The 24,971-nt window shown below is 41.0% G+C and overlaps 1 protein-coding gene across 3 annotated transcripts in view; it reads left to right on the top strand.

The window, feature by feature from the left end:
* The first annotated feature begins 273 nt into the window (after positions 1-273).
* Positions 274-24,971, top strand: part of mms19 (MMS19 homolog, cytosolic iron-sulfur assembly component) — a 36,378-nt gene continuing 11,680 nt past the window's right edge. For 2 of the 3 annotated variants that reach the window (XM_071513471.1, XM_071513470.1), the window contains exons 1-20: positions 274-367; positions 1,316-1,364; positions 2,263-2,363; positions 3,087-3,172; positions 3,586-3,660; positions 4,609-4,678; positions 4,863-4,991; positions 5,949-6,010; positions 8,274-8,360; positions 8,913-8,987; positions 9,626-9,703; positions 10,734-10,872; positions 12,552-12,706; positions 14,259-14,337; positions 16,654-16,779; positions 18,302-18,383; positions 19,293-19,390; positions 20,579-20,740; positions 23,812-23,967; positions 24,614-24,716. In XM_071513471.1, coding sequence (XP_071369572.1) covers positions 280-367; positions 1,316-1,364; positions 2,263-2,363; positions 3,087-3,172; positions 3,586-3,660; positions 4,609-4,678; positions 4,863-4,991; positions 5,949-6,010; positions 8,274-8,360; positions 8,913-8,987; positions 9,626-9,703; positions 10,734-10,872; positions 12,552-12,706; positions 14,259-14,337; positions 16,654-16,779; positions 18,302-18,383; positions 19,293-19,390; positions 20,579-20,740; positions 23,812-23,967; positions 24,614-24,716 — 2,000 coding nt within the window. In that variant the 5' untranslated portion in view covers positions 274-279. The remainder of the gene's footprint in view (positions 368-1,315; positions 1,365-2,262; positions 2,364-3,086; positions 3,173-3,585; positions 3,661-4,608; positions 4,679-4,862; positions 4,992-5,948; positions 6,011-8,273; positions 8,361-8,912; positions 8,988-9,625; positions 9,704-10,733; positions 10,873-12,551; positions 12,707-14,258; positions 14,338-16,653; positions 16,780-18,301; positions 18,384-19,292; positions 19,391-20,578; positions 20,741-23,811; positions 23,968-24,613; positions 24,717-24,971) is intronic. The other variant, XM_071513472.1, reaches the window with a different exon arrangement.

The following is a 24,971-nucleotide window of genomic DNA, read 5'->3' as shown; positions in this document are numbered from 1 at the left end:
CTCGTTCATGTACACTTAATTCATAGTCGCCAGATTTCGGACAGCCCGGGAAGGCATCACAAGAAGTGATATGTAACGTAATGTTGCATTTTTCATTCAAAGATGCACGGAAAATATATGAAATCCAAATTGCTTCCAGTTTCTAATGGCTTTCAAATGTATATTTATATATATAAAAATACATATTACTAAACACTGAAGTCTGAAACTGGAAAGAGTGTTTTGCGTTTATCCCAAACTTTTCGCGCATGCGCTTTCACTTGGAGCAACCGAGGCACGATGGCTGCGGACAGTGCCTTGCTGCTGTCTCTGGTGGAAGAATTTGTGTCGGGACTGCAGGACAGCAGGGCCAAAGACACCGCGACAGGTAACCGGTCTCCAAAACATTTCCCTGAAGGCTTTCCGCCGGTTTCTGCTTTGAAAGTGAACGTCGGCGAGGCTGTAAAAGCTGCTGCCTCAGTGATGCGCGGCGCTGCGCAACCCAGCATGACATAAGCTAGCTAAGTTAGCGCCACAACATCCTGTGTGCTGTTACAGCCGCATGACACAAAACTCACACTTTGCCGCTTTCCTGCTCAGTGTACCACCATATCAACACACACTGGAGGTATTCCTTGCATTATACGCTGCTGTCAATCGAAAATATTGTGATTTATGATGCTAGTCTGCTAGTTTTGACCGCATGCTGCTTGCTAGCTGGCTGCTGAGTTTGCGCCCTTATGAAAACATCCTGTCAATGAACTCTGCACCATGACCCGACTAGTTACTACAGATAACTATTCCCACATGTAGCCTGTGTCCACAGGGTTCACCCTCGTTAATAGAAGCACACACACTCCCAATATTTCACAGTCAACAGCTTTTATTCAGACACAGTGTGTAGCAGCGGTTTTGAGACTGGACTCGGCTTTTCTTGAGTCTGCGTCAAATTGGCAAGTCAGGCGTTATTTTTAATGGGTTTAAAAGAAAGTGGCATAGACTTCCTACACACAACAGAAAAGATAATCATCATCAGAAAGGGTAAAACAGTTTCAGTGGTGTCAAAGGCAGCCTACACACCAGGCCCCACAGCAAATCACCAAAAGGGAATCTATTGACAATAAACAATAATGAAACATTCAATTGTAGCAGCAATTCATATGTTCTAAACAGTTGAATATAGTCGTTACAATATGAGGTACCAGCAAAACCCCCCAGATTGCCCCTACTCAGGTTGCGGGAGTCCCAACTGCAGCAGATATGAAAGTCATCTCATCTCAGTGTTACAGTTTGCTTTATCTTTGCTAGAGAAAAGTAAATGTGCTTTTCTTTTCAGGGGTCAAAGATGGACAGTTTACAGTCCTGCAGCTGGTGGAGGCCCTGGGGTAAGGCGTCAACATCACACTCACATCAGTAACAGTGTCACCACACTGTAACATTGTTTTTCTTTCTTTGCCAGTATGAAGTATGTAAGATAAGGGAGTTGGTGGGATTTTAGAGGTTAGAGAGGCAGGTTTGTGAGCAGAAGGTTGCTGGTTCGACTCCGCAGACCGCCTTGGACCGAATCCTGAAAGACTGTAGTTGTACTGGGCAGCTCCCAGGTGGGACACTGTAAGCCTCGGTGTGATTAGAGCTGTCCAGTGTAGTTGAAATCAATATCACGATAATCATAACAATTTTTACATTATCGATATATATCACGGTATGGCTCACATATGCAGAATCACATCTTAAATAGTCAAATTAATGTTCATCCCATTGAACCGAATGGTAATGTTAGGTGAGATGGCAAACAAAGCTGAAATTGTCAAATAATATTCCTTAAAATGCATAATACCTCATTTTGTCAGTTTTCAAGTAATATGTGCTTGTTATCATCAGTTCAGACAGCAGAATTGTGCATCACGATTTCCCTAAATCACCATATCATCACTATAAGATTCCACTGAAAGACTCTAAAGTAGGCTTGGGCGATATCCAAAATTTAATATCACGATATTGTCCCGCCGAAATATCACGATATACAATATTATCACGCGCGGGGGGGGGGGATCACAAGTAGATTATAGGTTTATAAGTTTAAAAGCTTGCACAATTGTGATCTAAGCAACACATGGTTATTGTCGATATCGCGGGAATATCGCGATACTCCCGAAATATCGCGGTACTCGATAACTTCGAGTATCAGCCCAAGCCTACGCTAAACGATAATATTGAATTATCGCCCAGCTGTGAGTGTGATGGAGGCTGACAGTCTGTCCTCACTGTGTTCTTCTGCTGCAGACTGAGCCTCACCAGCTCCCAGCCTCACACCCGAGCCAGAGGAGTCCAGCTGCTCTCTCAGGTCTTACAGGAGTGCTACGGAGAACTTTCTGAGAGCGAAGGTACGCCTCTTCTGGTTTATTGTGTTCTGTTCTGTTTTATCTGTTCTGTCACCTCCCCTGTTCTGTCGGTTTCTCCTCTGCTGTCAGTATTGATGGAAGAATCCTCCCACAGATCCTCTCACACTGTTAAATATCATTGATCTGTGATGTTCAAAGCATTCCAGGAGTTATTTAGTAATGAAGTGTTGTCATTTACTGTTTTTCGTGAACACACTTTCCCTCATCCTGCCTCGTCTGCTTCTGCTTAAGTTAATTTCCTACGTTTCCCAGAATGCCTTTGGACAACCCCCAGAGAAGTGGTGTGAACTTGTGTGCTTTCAATCAAAAGTGGATGTATGGACATATAAAAACCTTACAAGCATGATCTTTCAGCTGTGGGTTATATGCGTCTATGACTGTTCCCAGAATTCAACATGTCTCTCTGCTGCATTGCATGCTGGTCTCTCTCCTGCTCTTGTCGGTGGAGAAACTGGTCTCTCTCTCCTCTTCTCCGATGGATTTCTCCCTGTATGATTGTTGAACGTCTCTCGGTGCAAAATGGCGGCTCTAGAAAGAAGCCCTTGCTCTTTGATTCTGAGGGACTGACACCTGAAAAGCAGCAAAATAATTGCGATATTATTATTTGTCAGTATTGTGCATCATCCCCCTGCCCAGATGCAACATATTCCCATATAAAGTGAAACCTTAGCAGCGTCTCTCTCTCTCTGTCTTGTCTCTCCACAGTGGAAGTGCTCATCGCCTTCTATGAGAACAGGCTGAAGGACCATTATGTCATTACACCGTACGTCTTACAGGGGCTCAGAGCGCTGGTGAGTGACAGGCGTGTTCGGAAAAAAACATCTGAAACTTCATCCATAAAGAACAGAGAGGGAAGACTTGCATAAGATTTAACCGATCGATAAGTTTGTGTCTTATTTCGTGCTTGGTAGGTTTGGTTAGAATTTTTCATTAGTTTTTATTTTTAGATATAATTTTCTATTTTTATTTCAGTTCAGTGAAAATAGCCACACAGTCTTTGCCCAAAATTCATTCTCTATTTTTACACCGCACATAAACCAAAAAGACAAGTTTTTGTTTTTTTCCACACAGTCTCATTTTCTTTTATTTGAGTTCATGGCAGTGTATTTGAACAGCTACTTTTCATCTTTGTTTTGATGCCAGTTTACAATAATAACCTTGGTGTGGTAATTTGTGTTGTACCCCTGTTTTTTTCCCCTCCCAGACTAAATGTACGGTGCTGCCTCCTGGCTCTGCTGTGTCCATGCTGAGGTCTCTGTTCCAGGACGTCCATGTTCAGGTGAGATTTGTGTAATAGCAAAGGTATTAAATCTTCACTAGGCAAGGCTTTTATGTAAATATAAACTTATCAGCCTAAAGGCTAATTTATAGTTCTGTGCCAAAGTTTCTCCTTACGCAAGACTGCAAGAACTGATTAGGTGAACATACTACTTTTGTTTTATATATTTTTTTTTTTTCAGCCATTGTAAAGTGTCTTTGAGTATCATGAAAAGGGCTTCATAAATAGGATGTATTGTTATTATTATTAGTACTAGGATTTATAACCTCCTCCTCTCCTCTCCTCTCCTCCTCTCCTCTCCACTCCTCTCCTTGTCTCTTCTCCTCCTCTCCCCTCCCCTCTACTCCTCTCCTCTCCTCTCCTCCTCTCCTTGTATCCTCTCCTCTCTCCTCTCCTCTCCTTGTCTCCTTGTCTCCTCTCTCCTCTCTTATCCTCTCCTCTCCATTCCTCTTGTCTCCACTCCTCTCCTCTCCTCTCCTCTCCTCCATGGTGGGACACACAAACACACAAACCGCTCTCCAATTATAGTAGTGGGATTATTGTTATTATTGTATGACTACAACAGTGGATCTGAATTAAATCCATTTGGTAAATCAAGATATGATATTGTCTATTTCCCAGCAGTGTGTCATTCACTTTCCTCTCCTCTGGACTGCCCGAGTATAGCCTGGAGTCTTATCACACACACACACACACACACACACACACACACACACACACACACACACACACACACGCACACACGCTCTGACCCCATTCCTTGGAGTCTGTGATGTACCTGTTCTGTCACTTGTTCTTATCATCCCTTGTTTTTTTTATCTGCGTTTGCCTCCTCTGTGTTTAAAAATGCTTTGTAGATAAATTTGACTTCACTGTAACGTTGCTAAACCATGGCATTGTGGGTAAAGAGTTCACCTGGGTCTTGTCTGTCTTGTCTGTCTTCCCCAGTCTCTGATGCTGGCTGAGAGAGCCTGCGTCTACAACATGCTCATCAACCTCATGGAGTCCAGAGAGGCTGGTAAGGGTGTGTGTGTGTGTGTGTGTGTGTGTGTGTGTGTGTGTGTGTGTGCGTGGGATGTCTGGTCCTTAGTAGCTCAATAGGTAGAGCAATGCACTAACACTTTATTTAGGGGTTCAATTTCCTGAACCTGCTTACAGAGCTGAATCAAATCAGAGTCTCTGTCTGTTGAACTCGTCCACAGAGCTGAAGGGTTTGGGGGCGGACTTTGTGTTTGGCTTCGTCCAATCGATGGACGGGGAGCGGGATCCTCGCAACCTCCTATTGGCCTTCCAGATCGCCAAGAACATCATCCACAGAGGTTATGATCTAGGTGAGAACACACACACACACACACACATTTACACTTTATTAGGTGCAACTGTCAACTGTTGCGATTTATCAACATTTATCAAAAGGGCCAACAGCTTGTTTGTCCAGATTGGGCCTGAACATACTGACAAAATCTAATTGCGATTATTTGACAGAATATAGGAGTTTTTCTTGTCATCAATTTTTAGAGCTTTAAAACTGATAAGTAATTTTGTTAAAAAAAATAGATAGTTCAAGGACCAAAGATTACCTGTAGCACTAAACCATTTTGTTCAGAAATCCAGTTTGGACGCTCCTCTCTCTGAAGCAATTAATTGCCTCTGTGATTCGGAAATTTGCAGAAGTTCATATTGTGATTTTTTTTTTTTTTTTTTTGGATGAATTATTCAGCTCTAGTTCAGATGCCCTTCTGCACTCCACTGTTGTAAAGACTGTTATTGGAGCATTTTTGGCGTTTCTGTCAGCTTGAACCAGCCTGCCCTTTCTCTTCTGACCTCTGACCTCTGACCTCTCTTATTAACAAGCTGCTTTCTCTGTAAACTCTACAGTCTGTAGTGTGAAAATCCCAGGAGGGCAGCAGCAGTCTCTGAGCTGCTGAACCAACAGTCAGACGCTCAAAGTCTCTTACATCACGCATCTTGCCCATTCTAATGTTTGGTCAAACAAAAAACTGAACCACTTCACCATGTCTGCATGCTTTATATATTGGGTTGCTGCCATATGATTCGCTGGAGGAGAAGGGTATTTGTGTTAACGAGCAGGTGTACCTAATAAAGTGGCCGGCTGGTGTACATACAGCATTTCTCTCTATCACCTTTTCTATTGCTTTCTCTGAATCTCTCTGTCTTACTTCTTCTTTCTGTCACTCTCAAATCCACAATTGGAGAAGGTCACATTCTCAGCCAGGTGGGCCTGAATCCACCGACCCTGCTGTTAATTTCCTGTCTGCTGTCTGCAGGTAAATTCGCGGAGGAGCTGTTCGAAGTGACGTCCTGCTATTTCCCCATCGACTTCAGCCCCGTAAGTCCCTGTTTACTCAGCTGCCGCCTGATGAAACCGGAGACGCGCGGCAGACAGAAATGTCATCGCAAACTTCCTGTGACCTCAGAAAGCTCTGCGGAAAACAATAACAGTGCTGCCGTCTGCTCGTCCGCCTACGTCACAGAGGAACATAGCGATGTGATCGTCTGTTGACCGTCTGTGACAAACCATCACATCGCTATCGAGCTGCTGCTGCTGCTGCTGCTGCTGAGATGCTGTGCAGGAAGTGGTTTTTGTTTGTCTGGGTGCGACGTGATGACTGCAGCACTTCCTCACCACGCAGTCATGAAACAAGCTCTTAAAATACCTTGTTAGGTCGTTTGCATGTAGGTTAGACATGCTGACATCGGGTTCTCCAAGTTGGTGGTTATTGTTTTATTGTATGAAGTTAGACAAGATTTTAATGGAAAAATGCATTTGTCTTATCAGCCTGAGTGGGACTGCAACAGAGAAGAGCGTCCAGTCACACTGTAGATTCTCCCTGTTTGACCAAAATTAAATTCTGGTGTTGGGTGTGAACACTTCTCCACACACAGGAAGAGACTGATACAAACTTCAGAGTGAAATCCAAACTGTATCCAAAAGTGCTCTGTCCAGAGAAAGCTGGACTCACTATTAGATCTTTTCCTCTCTCGTCCTCTCAGCATCTTGATATGCCACACCTGTCAGGTGGATGGATTATCTTGGCAAAGGAGAAGTGCTCACTAACACGGATTTAAACAAATTTGTGAACAAAATTTGAGAGAAATAAGCCTTTTGTGTGCATAGAAAAAGTCTTAGATCTTTTATTTCAACTCATGAAAAATTGGGAGCAAAAACAAAAGTGTTGCGTTTTATATTTTTGTTCAGTATAGTTTACTGAGGACATGTTTCAGTATTTCTGGGCACTGAAGTTCAAATTGTTTCTGCTGCCATTAGGAGCCGCCAATGTGCGAAGTTGACTGATGAAGCTTTAATCTGAACATAAGTTTACTGATTTATTGATTAATGTAAATCACCAATATGCAAAAAGAATTGCAGATTCAAGTTTAGTGAAAATCAATTTCCATGTGGAATAAGTTAGTTTAACCAAACTACATTTCAGCATATTATAGACTTGATAATGCCCAGATAATGCTGCATTATGGGTATTGGTCCCATTATTAGACCTAACCAGCGACTCCAGCACACCTGTAAAGGCCAAACAAGTGAGGAAAGTAGGAAGTAGGAAACACAAGGCAGCAGCTTCACAATTTGCTCTGCAGGGAAAACCAACAATTTCCTTAATTACAGCTTTGATAACAGTTAATCAAGCAGCAGTAGGTGGTATTACCGGGCTGCATAATAACAGAGAGCCAGCTAGCTTACCTAGCATGACACAACACTTACATGCTGCATGGCTCTGGGATGTTTTTTACTTTCTAGCTGTTGGTATGTAGTGGATATTTTGCATTTTTTTCCACTTTCATGCCAAACAATTCCAAGTATTCAGAGTTTTCTTCTCATCAGGGTGGAAAACCCTCTGAAGCAGTATTCAGAGCATCATGGGACACTAAAACTCCACTGAAACCAGACTGATGAAAGTCTCTTGGTGTCAGCAGCTCTTTAAGACAGAATGACCCAACACACCTGTTCACTGGTAGAGGAAACTCTGGGAGACTTTACTGCCTTTAGAATGAAGAATGAAGTTACCAAAAACATTACTGAGGAAATAACTGAATATGCAAATCGATGTATTGACATTGTCGATGTGGACTAAGACTAACAGAAGACTCTTCTCTCGTCTTGTTTTGATTTATTTATTACATGTGTGGAACGTGCAAATTAGGGCTGAACGATTTTGAAAAAATATCTAATTGCAATTATTTTGGCTGATATTGCGATATGGTTTGCGATATTAGAGTGAATGATAATTTTTACATCATTATTCTCATTTTCATTGAAAAACGTATTAAAATGATTATGGTGTGATTTTTGCGGGGATCTGTACCAAACAAAGATGTTTTCTTAAGTCTGTAGAATATGATGTGTAGGCCAGGACATCTCTGCAGCACCACAATATTTAATTTAAAATGGTATTTTGACACATTTCGCCTTTAACAAATATTGCGCCTCCTGCGATTTGAAAATTGCAGTAGGCCATATTGCGATTTCGATAAAATTTCGATTGATTGTTCAGCCCTAGTGCAAATGCATTCATGATGTATGTATATTTTTACATCTAACCACCCCCCCCCCCCCCCCCCGTTTTCCCCCTCCCCAGCCCCCCAATGACCCCCATGGCATCACCCAGGAGGAGCTCATCCAGACACTGAGGTCCGTCCTCACTGGAACACCACGCTTCGCTGAGGTACGACTCTATAGGTTTACATTATATTTTTTTTTTACATTTTAGGCATTTGGCTGCATTTAATTTAAATTGATCAAGTCATGTATTACTTTGTTTTGGATTTGAGTTTACTTATCAGGGCCAGTTTCGTAGACATGGAGGATGAAACCTGTTTACATTTTACTTGTTTAGGCATTTAGTGCTCGCTCTTACCCCAGAGGGACTTATGATAGAGAATAAGCTTCAATTCCTACATCACCAACATTACAAACAACCAATAGTAAGGAGTAGAGTGCTCTGAAAACAGATGCAAGAAAACATTCCTGTGATCCTAGAATGGTCATGTCGAGGCTTTGTGTCTTTGTGTGAAGATTTGTGTCAGACTGTCAGACTTTGTTGTCACTGAACTTTTATGTATCACATCGTATCGTGGCTGTATCGAATCACGTATGGTGAGATCAGCATGTCATCCCAGCCCTAGCAAGGAAATAGGTGCTCAGGAGAGATGTTGTTTTGGTGTGTTTCTGTATGATGTGTTGTGTTCATGCTCTGTTTCTCACTGGCCTCTTTCAGTTTCTGTTGCCTCTGATTATTGAGAAGCTGGACTCAGACGTTCAGAGTGCCAAGCTGGACTCGCTGCAGACTCTGGTGAGAAACTCTGAGAAACTCCTTCACCCCGACTCGTCTCTCAAATCTTCCATATGTCTTCATTTGTCTTTTTTTTTTTTTAAATAGTATAGAAGCCGTAGCCTGCTGGTTAGGGAAGCCGGGTTTTCACTGGAGGTTTGCCGGCTGGGAAAAATCTGTGTTGGGGGGGGGGAATGTGAACGACACATGCTTTTAGCACCCTTGAGCAAGGCAGTTAACCCGTAACTTTTCCACTGGAGCTGCTCAGTGGCCAACTGTAGGAGGTTTTAATTGGATGAGAATGTGTTTAAATGAATGAACGTGCAGCGGGGCATTGCTGACAAAAAGAGCCGACATGCCCAGAAAATCTATAGCAATCTACAGCAATATAAGGTTTAAGAAAAGTAGTAGCTGGTCCTCTTATCTCAAGACTTTATATCAAGTTCAAGTGTGTTTATTTGTCTTATACACAGCATGCACAGGGTAAACAGTGCAGTGAAATGCTTGTATGCCAGGTCCTCTCAGTATAGAAAGAATAAGGAACATATAACTCACAAAGACAAAGAATTAAAATAAAGAATACAATTCAAAAGCAGAAGTTAAAGAGGAAGATAAAAAGCATATGTAAGCAGATGTATGTTTCTGTCTCTGTGTTACAGACGGCTTGTGTGTCTCTCTATGAACATAAAGACCTGGCAGAGTTCCTCCCGGGGCTTTGGGCTTCACTGCGCAGAGAGGTACGTTTGAGAAGAAGGTTTTAGGAAAACAAAGTGTGATTGCAGTGAACATGATACTAATAGTGTGTAAAAAAGTGTGTGTGCTTGTCTAGGCCATATGTGGATCATAAAGTCTGTTTCTTTGTGTTTTGGTATTCCGCTAAGATAGTTGTTAGGAGCGGTTTATTCAAACTCTGCAGTGTTTCCTCCTTCAGTCCAGTTGGTTTGTCCAGGTGAGGTCAATGACCTTTGAACTCCGGTTAGGGATGTTAACGATTCATCGACAATCGATTAATCGGCGTTAAGAATTTGATTGATCAAGCATATATTAACTGATTAATTGACAATGTAAGCTATGTGATATTTCTCATATTTTGCTGAAATAATTTACCACCTCGGGGGCGCAATTTAACTTTCACCGCTGATACAGAAGAAGAAGAAAGCCAAGCAAGTGGGTGAAAAGTCCAGTGTAGGAGCATCACACCTGAAAAGACAACAGGATTCATTGTAAACATTGTAATACAATGTTGAAATACAGCAGGGAATACAGGAAGATCTTTTAAGTTTTGCATGGTTTATTAACTTGTTGAGTAGGCCTGAAGACAGGTGTAAAAACACTCATTTTGTATTTTCTATTTTCTATGGCAAAAGCTGTTTTTTACATAATGATTAATTGATTAATTGGTAATTAATGTGACTGGCGGTCAATTAAGGAAATTGATTGAAATTTGCTTCCCTAACTCCGGTGGCACCAAATAACGGCGCCGAGAGTCTCAGTCCTCTAACAAGAGAACTGCAGTGCGGTTCGTTAATCCAAACAACTATAGGAACCCAATCCCGAAACGCAAGGGATTATGGGTAGAAGGAGACGGACGCGGGTTCCTCATGCTTGGAAAGCCTAGCAGAACAAAATTAAGTCTGGGCTGATGCTCATATTCAGCTCTTTCTTCATGTTTTTTTAACTGGTATGAACACCACAGAAGAAGAGACAGACCAAAGTCCATCGTGCTTTGTTTTGACCCCTGACCTTTCCTCTCCTCTCTTGCTGCAGGTGTTTCAGACGGCCAGTGAGAAGATCGAGGCTGCCGGCCTCGCCGCCGTCACTGCGCTCACATCCTGTCTGTCTCGCTCCGTCCTCAACTCAGACTCCGAGGACTCGCTCAGCACCTTCCTGGGCCTCGTCCTCGAAGGTAGTGTTTTAGTTTATTTACACATGCAAATGATCAAAAAATGAAAAAAAGAAGAAGAAATGCAATCTGTACAGGTGGGACAGAGAAACCACTAGGAGCTTAAAATACATTTCACCACACGAGAGAAAGAGACAACAAAAATGAGGACAGGTGAAGTTGGAAGAGACAAAAACAGCAAAAAGGGAAGTAAAAGTGCCCTGAAATTGTGTGTGTGTGTGTGTGTGTGTGTGTGTGTGTGTGTGTGTGGATGTTTAATCTGTTAATCTCTGTGGTTGGAACAGACTGTGGTTGTTTTGTTTTTTTTGCACAGTGCAGCTTTGCTAGAAGAGCTGGGCAGGAAATTTGTTTTTTTTTTTCTTTACACCACAACGGATGATCAATTCTAAAACCTTTGAAAATTTCACCAGCCTACTAGAGGTTTGAAATAGTCCCTTCCAAAAGATGGTTGGAGAGTTGATAAACCTACCAGCTGCAGCCAAAACCAGCAAACCCAACTGACCCACCAACCAATCTGATTGAGCAAAGACAGATCATTATCAGCACAGATTACATCAGTGCTGATAATTCCCTCAACTAGCCATGCGTTAACAAAAATGGAATAGCCTGCTAGATCATTGGCAGTCTTAATTGCTTTCTCCTCTTTTTTTTTAATTCTTATGTATATGTACAACTTTATAGAAAACTTTAGAGCTGCAACGATTAATCGATTAGTTGTCAACTATTAAATTAATCGCCAACTATTTTGATAATGGATTAATCGGTCAAAATTCAAAATTCTCAAAATCAAGTCAAAAGTCAAAGTCAAAATTCTCTGATTCCAGCTTCTTAAATGTGAATATTTTCTGGTTTCTTTCCTCCTCTATGACAGTAAACTGAATATCTTTGGGTTGTGGACAAAACAAGACATTTGAGGACGTCATCTTGGGCTTTGGGAAACACTGATCCACATTTTTCACCATTTTCTGACATTTTATAGACCAAACAACTAATCGATGAATTGAGAAAATTATCGACAGATTAATCGACAGTGAAAATAATCGTTAGTTGCAGCCCTAGAAAACGTTTCAGGCAGTAAACACGCTCTGGTAACCAGAATATAAATAAAGCCACAACACCTGAGAGAGGGAGAGAGAGCATTCTTGGCTGTGATTGTGCCACTTCTGTGATGCCAACACATTGCATCAACCGTAGCGTCCATAATCACAATATAAGACACTAGGTTTGAAACAATATGGGCTTTTGAAGGCTGGTATTGATTAATTATAGCTGATATTCTGTGCTGATATTCAGTATCTTCAAATTTGCCCATTTTTCATGCCAAAAACAACAAGTATTCAGTGTTTTTCCCCCACAGTTTTCTTCTCCTCAGGGCAGAAAAGCCTCTGAAGCAGCATTCAGAGCATCATGGGACACTAAAACTCTCCACTGAAACCAGACTGATGAAATTATTTTATGGTTAGCAGCTCTTTAAAGCAGGGTAACCTCCCCTCCCCATTCTGGGACACATTACTGCCTTCAAATTAAGCAGTTAAATTAATAAGTAAAATGTCTAAAAAAAAGTAAAATTTCAGGTTTTACAGACTGTTTTCCTGCAGCTTTATTAGAAGGCCAGTGTGAGCCCTGTGTGTTGTTTTGTGTGTTTTGTGCTGAGTGTGTGTGTGTGTGATGTGTGTTTGCAGACTGCCAGCATCACCTGAGTGAGCCGGACCTGAAGCTGGTCTGGCCCAGTGCCAAGCTGCTGCACGCCGCCTCCAGCGCCTCCTGCAGGGCGAGCCACGTCGTCACAGCCGCTGTCCTGCCCTCTCTCATCGAGCAGTACAGCAGCAGGACAGAGGTGAGGGGGGATTATTATTATTAATATATTAATATATTATTATTATTATTACAGTGTTCTGGGCAATTGAAGGTCACAAATTTGGGTTTACTGATTCGGAACTGTCATGGATGAAACCTATTGCTTTACATTTTAACTTCACATTTGAGGCATGTACCTGAGTGCAGCAGTAGATTAAGCTTCAATTCCCTGATCCACAACTTTACAAGTAATCAGTAGAGGTTTTTCAGCTCAGGTAACACTCCCTCTGGCGGCCATATTGGATGTCATAAGTTCTGTGAACAGCTGATTGTGTTTCTAAACATCTCAATAGAATTGAACAGACGGTTAATTTCTGTCTGTTTTTGACTGGGAAGTGATCATTTCATCACTGATCCATCTGATTGATTTAGTATTTAACATATCTGATAAGCACACTAGCTAACTTATCTAGTAGCAGCTAGCGTTAGCGTGTTCACATTAACATCAATGTGTTTGCTGGCTAGTTAGCTAGCTAACAGTTTGTTCAGGTTAACTGAGCTGACTCTTCTCAAGCTCCAACTCTTCATGTTTTGGAGTAGAGACTAGGGCTAAAGACAAGACAGTTTACTGTGTCACAGTAACCTACATTTGGAAACAAATCCACCTTATCACACTATTCACTTTTACTGAGAACGTTACTGAATGGATCTACAGCCACACCACAACAAGCTGACTAGCTGCTTATATACTGTATGTGTTTAGTAAGTATTTTTTATGTTTTGGTAAAATATTTGTATTTAGTGAAATGTTTTGTAAGGTTCACGCCTTACTTATGATTGTCAGTTTGCATAGAATCCAACGAGGTTTCATTTCATAGGAGTCTACTGACGTGACTGATTGTTTTCCAGTTATTAGTCAGACCCCATGTATTTCCATGGAAACGGAGATAACACTAGCAAAATGTTTTTTATTTTGAGAGCGAATTGCCCCACAATATGAATACATTTTGATTCTATTTTGTTGGTAACCGTTGTATAATCGCACTATTACACTCGAGGGTGAGCTTTACGGTCATTATTGGCACGACTGATGCTTACGGACCTCGGCGCTGACCGCATCACTGTCGTGCCAATACTCACGGTAAAGCTCACCCTCTCGTGTAATATTGCTTAAGTAAAAAACGTCTTTCGTTACACACAGATTTAGTTAGTCACTTTTTACCAGAAACTCAAGCTCCAGATGATTAATGCTGATCGTAAGCTTCGTTTAGATGACTCAGCTGTTTTTCTGCTGCCGTGCAAGAATTGGGGAAATTGAGAAATTCTGCAAAAGATGTTCTATGGAAAACTATTTTTGTAGTTTGTGTTTTCCCTCTTGCATCATCAAACAATTATCAATGGGTATTGTGGTATGTGTGTGTGTGTGTGTGTGTATTGGGGGAGGGGGGTGACTTTTACATATGTGCTACTTTTTCATGTATACTTTCCTTAACAAATTTAATGTTAGTTAATCTTATTTTTAGGTTATTTTCTTGTTTCAGTTTGATTTAATTTCTGATACTAAAGAGGTGAACCTGTTTATTTTCCTGCAGTGTTCCCAGAGGCGAACGTTACTGGAGGTGCTGCAGGGATTCATCCTGTCAGTCAAGACCAGCCAGTCTTCAGAGAAAGGTGAGTCGCATTTCATTTTATTCATTCACAGGGTTCCTATGGAAGTCTGGAAAAGTATTAAAAATGAATTTGATCAATTGAATAGTTTGGGATCAATTGAATAGTTTGGTAATTTAAAAAAAAATGTCTGGAAAAGTATGGAAAATGTTGTGGTTCAGGTCCGATACACACATAATTATAGCTTTTTATAGCACTTTGAGTCCACAGTTTTTGTTGATGTGAAGAATAATGTTCAGATCAGGGTTTCCGGTGGTTCCGGTCCACGTGTCCTGGAAGATTTCAATGTCCCAGGCAAATGGGAGAAATTCCAGTCAAATATTATCTGTGTTTATTGAGCTTAAAACAATTGATAGGCAGGCTATATAAAGAATGACATCCTCAAGGCATGTAGATTTATAATATTTTTTATTGAAAAGTTGGCTACTTTTGCTTATACATTATATTCCAAATAAAATAAGTCCTGTTAATAGACTCACGTGCATAACGCTATCTCTCTCAAACACACACACATTACCATGCAAAATAGAAAAATAGGATCCTCCACTATGGTCCTCTACTTCCTGACATGTATTGTGTTGCCAAATAGCCATATGCTTTCACCATTACGCAATGCCAAATGCGCAACATGCATGTCCCGTTAACCATCACCACACATTGCCAATTGCTAAATACGCAACCGACAACCAAGAAAAACAACACAGTAAATATGTAAAAAGCTCAGCCCAGCAAAACGTCATGAAAATAAACTGCAAAGGCATCTGACCTTCACCCGATGTACACACACATTGCCCTTGATTGGTTAATACATTACACTGCATTCAAAACAATTTAGTAAATCCTCCCCAGTTGTGTCTCATGTCACTTAAATCAACTCACGCAGTGCAATATTTATTATTACTTTACTGAAAGAGACTCAAAGCTACTCGTGGTGAGCAGGTCTGGAGACAAACTGGGAGCAGAACTCAACCTGTTGCTGTAACTCAGTCTCAGTAAAACAAGGAGCACAATGTTCCAATAATTGTGCTTACAGGGAATTATTTTCACCGGACATTATGACCGGAGAGATTTCAATATGTCAGACTTCAACAGATTTTCCCGGTAAAAAAAAATGGTAATTAGCGGATAACGGAAACCCAGGTTCAGATAGAGGGACGCTGTCAGCATGCATTATATCAAATACCGACCAAAATCAAATCCACTCAAGAACATAGGGTCTGCGAAAAATATGGAATTTTAAAATGGAAAAAATCATATTGAACACCAGACAAAGTCAAATCAAAACAAATCAAGGTCTGGAAAAAGTATGGAGTTTTTTTAATTGAAAATGTGTAGGAACCCTGCATTTTAGCCCATGGAAGAGCTGGGACTTCGTTATGGAAAGTCCTGGAAAAGTCCTGGAATTTTACATCAGGGCCACGATGGGAACACTGCTGGGTAAAATTGCATATCTGCTGTGTGACTCATGGATTAGTGTTTTATTGTCCTGTCATCTGACAGACTGACTGGTTGTTTGTGTTTGGACTTGCCCGGCCGAGCAGACGGAGCAGCTGTAGTCTCTCCTCACACCTGAGGAATGAAAAGCCACAGTCTCTCCTTCTCTTCACATCTGAAGAGAAGATCTGACAAATTATACTCTGATGTGTCTGTCTGTCTCTAAAGTGCAAACACATTTTGACTTCTGTGATTCTCTTTTTTCCCTCTCTCCTTCCTCCCTCTCTCCTTCCTCCCTCTCTCTCTCTCTCTCTCTCCTCTCTCTCCCTCTCTCTCTCTCTTCTCTCTCCCTTGTCTCTCTCTTTTCCCTCTCCTCTCTCTCTTCTCTCTCCCTGTTCCCCTCTCTCTCTCTTTTCTATCTCTCCCCCTCTTTCTTTCTCCCTCTTTCTCTCTTCTCCCCCCTCTCTCCCCCCCTCTTCTCTCTCTCCCTCTCTCTTCTCTCTCCCTTCTCTCTCTCTTTCCCTCTCCCCTCTCTCTTCTCTCTCCCTCTCCCCTCTCTCTTCTCTCTCCCCTCTCTCTTCTCTCTCCCTCCCTCTCCCTCTCTCTTCTTTCTCCCTCTCTCTTCTCTCTCCCCCCTCTCTCTCTTCTCTCTCTCCCTCCCCTCTCTCTTCTTTCTCCCCCCCTCTCTTCTCTCACCCTGTCCCCCTCTCTCTTTTCTCTCTTCTCTCCCCCCTCTCTTTCTCCCTCTTTCTCTCTTATCCTCCCCTCTCTTTTCTCTCTTCTCTCTCCCCTCTCTTTTCTCTCTCCCGGTTCCCCTCTCTCTCTCTTTTCTATCTCTCCCTCTCTCTCTCTCTCTCTCTTTCTCCCTCTCTCTCTCTCCATCAGATGAGAGTGTGTTTCTACCCTTCCGTCAGTCTCTGTGCAGCATTGTGTTTTCTGCTCTGTTGGAGAGTAACGCCGGTCTGCAGATCACGGCCACCTGTGTCCTCACCTCACTGGGACGGCAGACAGGTGAGACACGACCGGCTGTTAAGGTCAGCTTATAGAACAACGATGTATGATCGCCCGATGGACATCACTACAAAGTCACCAATATTCCATCAACTTTGATTTTGGATGCTGTTGCTCATAAAAAGTATAAACACTAGAGCGATTATAGAACGCATCGCAGAGGTTCAGTCATTTGCTCTCATCTAGTTACTTTACTTTGTTACTGTAGTTCTAAATAGCAACTAGTTACTTTACTAAGTTAGTCTTTATTAAAAGTAACTCAGTCGAGTTCTTTCAAGTTACCCGCTTAAAAACTTCACAACCTTTTATGTCTTCTGGTGATGTTCTCACTATCAGGCTATAGAAATCATCAGCGAGTACACTGCTGTTATCTACTTATCTGTTATCTACTTAACAAGCAGCTTTCATTTATTCTGGGTCTGATCGTCTTTATGGTAAACTAGTATGATCACAGAGGCAGCCTTGATTAGTCATGTCTGGTCTAAAAAAATAAACAGCGGATAGCGCTCACAACACATTGGCAGGTGCTTTCAGTTCTCAGATGTAACAGGTAACAATAATGTTCTTCCCCTTTTCTTCCATCAGTTCAAAGTAATGCAAATATTCCCAGGTTGTGAAGTTTAGTGTTGTGTCCGGTTTGAAAGCGAGTCGGAGCTGCAGACTCCAACCAGCTGCTGCAGTCTGCTTTTAATAACGCCATGGAACGAAATATATTTTCTGATATTCAAATTTAACCATTTGAAAGGAAAATAATACTAATACAGTTTGTAAACCAGTCTGCAGAATAGCCTAATAACATGTTATGTAACTGCTTTTGCAATGTTATTTTTCACTCTTTCTTTTTAAATAAGAAGTTTCATTCAAGTAAATCTATTGTCTTTATCCAGGTCTAGATAAATAGCATAAATTTATCTCAGTGTACGTTTTATTCTACAGTCTATTACAAAAGTAGGGTCTTCCACAGCTGTTGATTACCGTTTAATTTGAGCTCAGAGAATAAATCGACGTTAGGATAAGAGAGTTCCATAACGTTGTCATGACAACTGAGCCAGCGATGGGGTCAAAGTTCAATCCAATTTAAGTCTCAGTGATGGGTGCAATGACATTCCAGGGGGGTGGAGAATGTATTAACTTCACAGTCCAGATACAACGCTCTCTTGAGGTTTATTTACATTGTTCAATATCTACAAACAAAACAGAAATAACACAAGACATGAACCTTGCAGCCCACTCATTCCGACTTCCTGTACAAGTATAGATATCTAAATGGTAGGCAGTATAACCAAAAATTCAGGATTGTCAACAAAATACAAAACAAAACAAAATAAGACAAATAATTAAAAAAAGTCCTGATTCCTTCATAGCAGAGTACATGCCTAAGAATAGAAAAAAGGAAGATGGAAGAAACCAGATCACTAGTCCCACAAAAGTTGGATTGTGTCTTTGAACGGCCCAGTCACTTGGCTGAAACTGTCTATCTTGTATAATATGGGATCAAATGAATGCTGAATGTCTCTGTCAGGTCTGCTGCTGGACTCTGATGTGCTGCTGGCTGTGGAACACCTGACCAGACTGGTGCTGGAGGAGGAAGACCACAAAGTCAGGTCAGTCAGTCACATCTCTCCTCCTCCTCCTCCTCCTCCTCCTCCTCCTCCTCCTCCTCCTCCTCCTCCTCCTCCTCCTCCTCCTCCTTAGGGTATACCAGTGACCCAACACATGTTCACCCCCTCTTTCTCTATTTGAACACACACACACACACACACACACACATACACACACACACTCACATACACACACACACACACTCCTTTTTATCATCACACACTCACTCACTTTTGGCCCAATTTTCCCTCTGGCCAATAAGCAAGTCCAGTCCTCATTGTGTTCTCCCCCATGTCACTGTCTGCTGAAATTAAAAATAGCTTTGTTTTGTGCTAAATTAATAAAGTAAAAAAAATTGAAAAATTGTCTAAAATTTCAAATTTGTATGTAGAAATTAAACAATTTTCTGTTTTTGTACTATTTTGAATTACAAAATTGAATTCCCAAGCATTAGATGGACCACTTGCATACATCAAGGTTATTTCAAATTATTTTTATTTCCCGTTTTCTGTTTTTTTTTTTTACACCATCCTCCTCTGTATTTACTCACATGTCACTTAAAGCCACTGATTATTGCTGCTGATGTTTTTGCACCCGTTAGTTGTAGTTATATTTTATCGCCAATTGTTTTTTATTGCTTATGGCTTGTATATTGCTTAGATTCTGTACTTTTTATGCTGATATTTTATATTTCTTATTTATTCTTTGTAAATGGGAAGTCTTTGTATATATGTGAAGTTTTAATTCAATGCACCATTTGAGGTTGACGCAATTGCAGTTTCGTTGTGCTTGCCCAATGACAATAAAGTTCCTGAATCTATTGAGGTTGAATGTCTTGTGGTTGGTCCAGTTCACCTGTGTCTCTGATAGACGGACTAAACATAAACCGGTCTCTGTGTCTTCCCCTCCAGTCTTGCCATAGTGGAGTGTGCCGGAGCTTTGGCCAAGCTGCAGCCAGCGGCCTTCATCACTAAAATGATCCCAAGGCTAAAGCTGGAGATCTTTACCGGTAAGAGACTGACTGGAGAATCACAGACATACAGCAGAATATGTCTTAATGTCTTTTGACTGCTTGAGACTTGACTTGATGCATGAAGAGAAGACTTGAGACTTGACTTGACTTGGGTTCTGGTGACTTGGGACTTGACTCTGACTTGTACTCTGATGACTTGAAAAGGTTTCTAAAGTCTTGACTTGAGATCTTGTGTTTGTGTAAATGACTTAGATTGAAAGTGATGAGATTTGTTCCAGCAGACGACTGAATTTAAATTCTGTTTTCTGAATTTGTATGGAATGATTGAATTTATTGAAGTTGAAACTGATTATAGAAATCAAACTCATGATGCTCTTACCAAGTTTTTATCCTATTAAAACCATATTGCATTGAAAAGTCCTAGATATTTAGTTTTCTTTAAGATATTAAATTGATACTGGACTCTTGATTTGTTCTGACTTGACTTGCTGTTCTACATTTAGACTTGAGACTTGACTTTAATGACATGGACTTGACTGGGACTTGACTTGAGACTTGTGCCTCAAGACTTGAGACCAACTTGGGACTCGAGCAGAGCTGACTTGGTCACACCTCTCGTTCTTACTGTGATCTAGTTTTCTACATCAGGGCCTGTATTGATGAAAAAGTCTCAGATATCTGCATTGATGTGGGGAAATGAGGATTTTAGGGGAGTTGTAAGAGGATTTATGTGAAAATTTACAAGTCTGTTTTTTCTGATGAAACAATGAACATCTGCATCCTCTGGAGAGGGAAAATAAAAACCGCCACTCATTTGATAAGATGAGACTTTAACGATTTCAATGAAATCCACACAATATGCATCACTTTTCATTACAAGGACACAGAATATGAAAAGAAAAATAGAATATTACATAACAAGAACATCGGAAACGGAGGTTACATAAGAATACGCAACTGACAGTTTCAACACCAGCACACTGTTGGGAAATAGATGTGAATGATAAGTGTGGGGAACAAAGCTGAGAGATCGCAGCATTGTACAAAATAAGAGAAGTAGAACTTCATGAGGAAATACAGAACATGTAAGATATGGAAATGTATCAAAAATATGAAACATATGCAGTATCAAATAGGTAAAAGCATTATACAAATATCACTTTATGTAATGGTAACTGGATTAAAACGCCTGATGAACCTTTTCCCCTCCTCTCCTCTGCCCAGAGTCCATGGACCAAGACAACGTCAACACACTCCCCACGGAACATTCCCATCATGCAGTGCGTCAGCGGTGTTTGTCGGCTCTGGCCGCGGTCTCCACCGAGCCCAGCGTGGTCCAGGAGAGCACGCCTGTCCTCCTCGAGGTCCTCAGTTCAGCACACACAGGTAAGCTGTCAGGCGTTTTCTTTCTGTTGGGTGAAGTGTAGACTAGTTTGTTACATGATAGATAGAAGCGTACAGGTTTTAGTTAACATTTTAGAGCAGTGATTCTCAACCTTTTTCATATCAAGGACCCTAATTTAGTCCTTTGATGAGATTTAGTCTCTCGGACCCAAATCTGAGAATATTTTTATTGTCAGATATGATTTTGTCCAGACTCCCATGACTGTCTGCGTTGTAGGTAGAGAGAAAACAGAGAAACTATGATCAGAACAGTCATTCTTCTACATTCTCTAATTGTGTTCACTTCTTGTAAATTAAATAATGCTGAAGTTTAACAATTCATCAATTTGCTGGGGACCCCCTGGAACCCCCTCAAGGACCCCTGGTGGTCCCCGGACCCATCGTTGAGAACCACTGTTTTAGAGCAACATAAATTAACCCACCAATTTAACAACTGTCTGAAAAAAGCTTTTAAAGCAAAATGCACTGGACACTTGTCTTTCCCAGACATGCCGATTATTTGTAATTTATTATAGTTGAAAGTGGAGAGAGACAAGAAAGACTGGGGTAGGGAGAGAGGGGGATGAAAAGGGAGGACAGGCAACAAAGGTCCTGAACTAAGCGGGCAATTTATCTGGTAGAATACGACCGTTGAGTTGCATGGACAAAATAAGAAGACTTCAGTCCAGCTGGTCTGTTAGCTGCTCTCCAAATCAGGGTTTGCGACAAATGGGAGAAATTCCAGTCAAATATTATCTGTGTTTATTGAGCTTAAAAACAATTGATAGGCAGGCTATATAAAGAATGACATCATCAGGGCATGTAGATTTATAATATTTTTTATTGAAAAGTAGGCTACTTTTGCTTATACATTATATTCCAAATAAAATAAGTCCTGTCAATAGACTCTCGTGCATAACGCTATCTCTCTCAAACACACACACAACGTTACCATGCAAAATAGAAAAATAGGATCCTCTACTATGAAAATTTGCATTTTACTTCGTTCCTGACATGTATTTTGTTGCCAAATAGCCATATGCTTTCACCATTGCGCAATGCCAGATGCCAAAAACGATGTGTCCCTCTCACCATTACGCAATGCCAAATGCGCAACATGCATGTCCCATTAACCATCATCACACATTGCCAGTTGCTAAATACGCAAACCTAAAACAAAGGAAAACAACACAGTAAATATGTAAAAAGTACGGCCCAACAAAAAGTCTCAGTCTCAGTAAAACAAGGAGCATAATGTTCTAATAATTGTGCTTAGAGGGAATTATTTCCACCGGACATTATGACCGGAGAGATTTAAATATGTCGGACTTCAACAGATTTTCCCAGTAAAAGACCGGTAATTACCAGATAAGAAACAGACTTCAGAACAGGCCATGGGATATATTTTTCTGTCTCTCTATACTAAATCTGATATAGCAACGTTATCCATTACGGTGCTGAAATGCAAGTGCTGATGGCCGCCTGCTGACTTCACATCTCCTGTGCAGTGCGCCTTGGAAGAGTCACATGACCTGAATCAGTTATCACCTCCATCTGGGCTTTTACGTTGGTTCATAAAGCTGTGTCAAACCATAGGACAGCATATGACCAAAAAAGTCACAATCATATACTAATATATTTCATCCTGTACTGTTTTCGCTAAAGTTTCTCTTAAATTAACAATCCTCCATTTGTCTTTTTTAAAGTTTAATATCGCTTTTACCTTAACTTGTAATTAATTTTCTTCCAGTCCCTGCAAATGGATGATAGTGCAGCTATTTTTGAGATTCAAAATTCGTATTCAATTCCAGACACTTACTTTCGTCCGTATAAACCCTTTATTAACCCTTCCTGTTCCTTCATAATGTTACAGATACTTGTAAGAAGTGCAGGCTCTGTACTCAAAGCTCTTATTTTTCCATTTATCAGCCGATACCGATTCTCTACATGAAGTAACTGTCGCCCAAAGTGGGATTTAAGGCTTCCCGCTTCTTGTTCGTGACTAAGTTCGTAACTTAGTGTTTTATATGCTTAAATGTGTATAGATATTTATGAAATTTGATACCTAGCTTCTGAAATATGTATGAATTTACGTCACTTCAACCTGAAATTTACAGGAAACGGCCACACTTGTACAGGCTCAAGAAATGAAAAACAGGCACAAACAATAGACGCTTTTCACCAATATGGCTGACGTATTTCTGCAGGGTTTAGATCGGTTCTCACCATTGCCAGTAATGTTAAGAAGCCAATTTTCTGTCTCCTCCAACTCTGTCTGTGATCACTGATTGTGTGTTTCAACACAGTGTATAACACAGTACAGCTGTTGGCACTGACAGATCTTTCTGTTTCTGTCGTCATTCATTGCGGACTCTCAACATCCCCTCTTCTCTGAATACGAACCTCTGCCATCAGGAAGAAGACTCCGTGTGCCAAAGTGCAAATCAAACCGCCTGAAGCTATCGTGTGTTCCAGCCTCAAGCTGCTGAACTCTAATGCTAAATCTTATAATGCAATAGAGCAATGTGCAATAAATACACAAGCACTTTAGCACTTTGCACTTTTGCACTTTAATTCCTACAGTTTCTTTTTAAGCCGTCGTCTTGTCAATGTCAAATGTATAGTCAAATGTCTTTTTTTATGTCTTTAAGATGTTTTTATGTGAAGCAACTGTCTAGCATCGTGTCAAACGCTTCTCATATTTTGTGATGTTTTTGTGAAGCAACGGACCGTAGCACTGTGCCCAAGACAAATTTCCCCTCGGGGTCAATAAAGTTTACTCTTGTCAGATGACTGAAACTATAAAAAAGTGATTTGATCGAGGGTCACAAAATGCTAACTGGCTAACCGAGGTTAACGGTAATTTCAGGGCCAAAATTTTGTGACCCTCGATCAAATCACTTTTTTGTAGTGCTGCAGTCGTCTGACAGCAGAAACAGAAAGATCTGTCAGTGACAACAGCTGTATTGTGTTACACACTATGTTGAAACGCTAAATAACTGATCACAGACAGAGTTGGAGGAGACAGAAAGTTGTCTGATGAAATGACTCGTGGTGTTTGCTGTTGTCTCCAGGCAGCGTTGTCTTCTCGGTGGAGGAGGTGGTGTCGGTGTGCCGCAGCCTGCAGAGGATAGCGGAGCAGGCCCGGGACACCGAGGAGACGGGGCGCTGCTTCCATGACGTCATCATCCCGCGCCTGCTGGCTCTGGCCCTACAGGCCGCTCTGCAGGGTGAGCAGTCCGATCCTCTTCCCTGTGTAAATTTACTGTAAGAATTCCTGAATGACAACCGGAAAAATCTCCTATATTCCACAACAATCCTACATCCCAATCTCACCGATCACATGCACTAAATTCGACCTTGATATTAAAAGATAATTCTGTGTGTTTTCACACTGGTCTTTATTTTTCCTAGATTTTGCCATCATGAAGACTGATTGAGTTCAAAATTTCATCACTTATTTCACTGTAGATCATTCATACCTTGCAGTTAATTAATTTTAATCCCTTAATTTAAATCCCAAGTAATTTAAATCCCTTCTAAAAACACACTTTTATAGACAGGCTTTTTATGTGAATTGCTATGTGAATAGTTGAATCTCCATTTTATTTTTCATTTTGTAATTGTGTTTTTCTTGTTTTATTCCCTGTTTATTGTATGTAAAGCACTTTGAAAGCATTGCATTTTAGGAAGTGCTATACAAATAATTATTATTATCCTTTTAAATATGGTTCAAATAATTGATAATTGAACCAGCAGCAACACATCGCTTTTTCTCTAACCATATTTCTAGCAAATCAAATCAAATTTATTTGTGAAGCTATATTATTGAAGGTGGAATTGAAACATGCGGTGCGTCCTGTTCCTGTTGTGCAGGTGAGTCTGGGTCGTCCGGTCGGCGCAGTCCTCTGGTGGAGGAGGCCGTCCTGTCCGCCATGGTTCCTGTCATCAGCACCACCTGCTCCAGGATACAGCCCACGTCAGTTCAGCCTCTCTGTCACTGTTTTCTTCCTCTGTTTTAAATTTCTTTGTTCTAAAATACACAAAACCGGGGTATCTGCAGCTCCGTGAAAAGTCTGAAAAAGTCTAACATACCGTATTTCCTCTAATAGTGGCCGGTAGTCAATTAAAAGCCGGGTCTCCGATACTGGCCGGGGCCGTGGTCGACACGATCAAATACAGGCCGGGGAAAAAAACAAAGGAAAAAACAACGGTGGATACCGGTAAACTCCTG

The sequence above is a fragment of the Centroberyx affinis genome, unplaced genomic scaffold, assembly GCF_046629955.1.
Source record: "Centroberyx affinis isolate AG114_WGS23_722 - 3 ecotype Tasmania unplaced genomic scaffold, CSIRO-AGI_Caff_v1 ptg007199l_1, whole genome shotgun sequence".
Taxonomy (NCBI): Eukaryota; Metazoa; Chordata; class Actinopteri; order Beryciformes; family Berycidae; genus Centroberyx; species Centroberyx affinis.
Note: the sequence above shows the minus strand (reverse complement) of the source record. Positions and strands in the feature narration are given on the sequence as shown.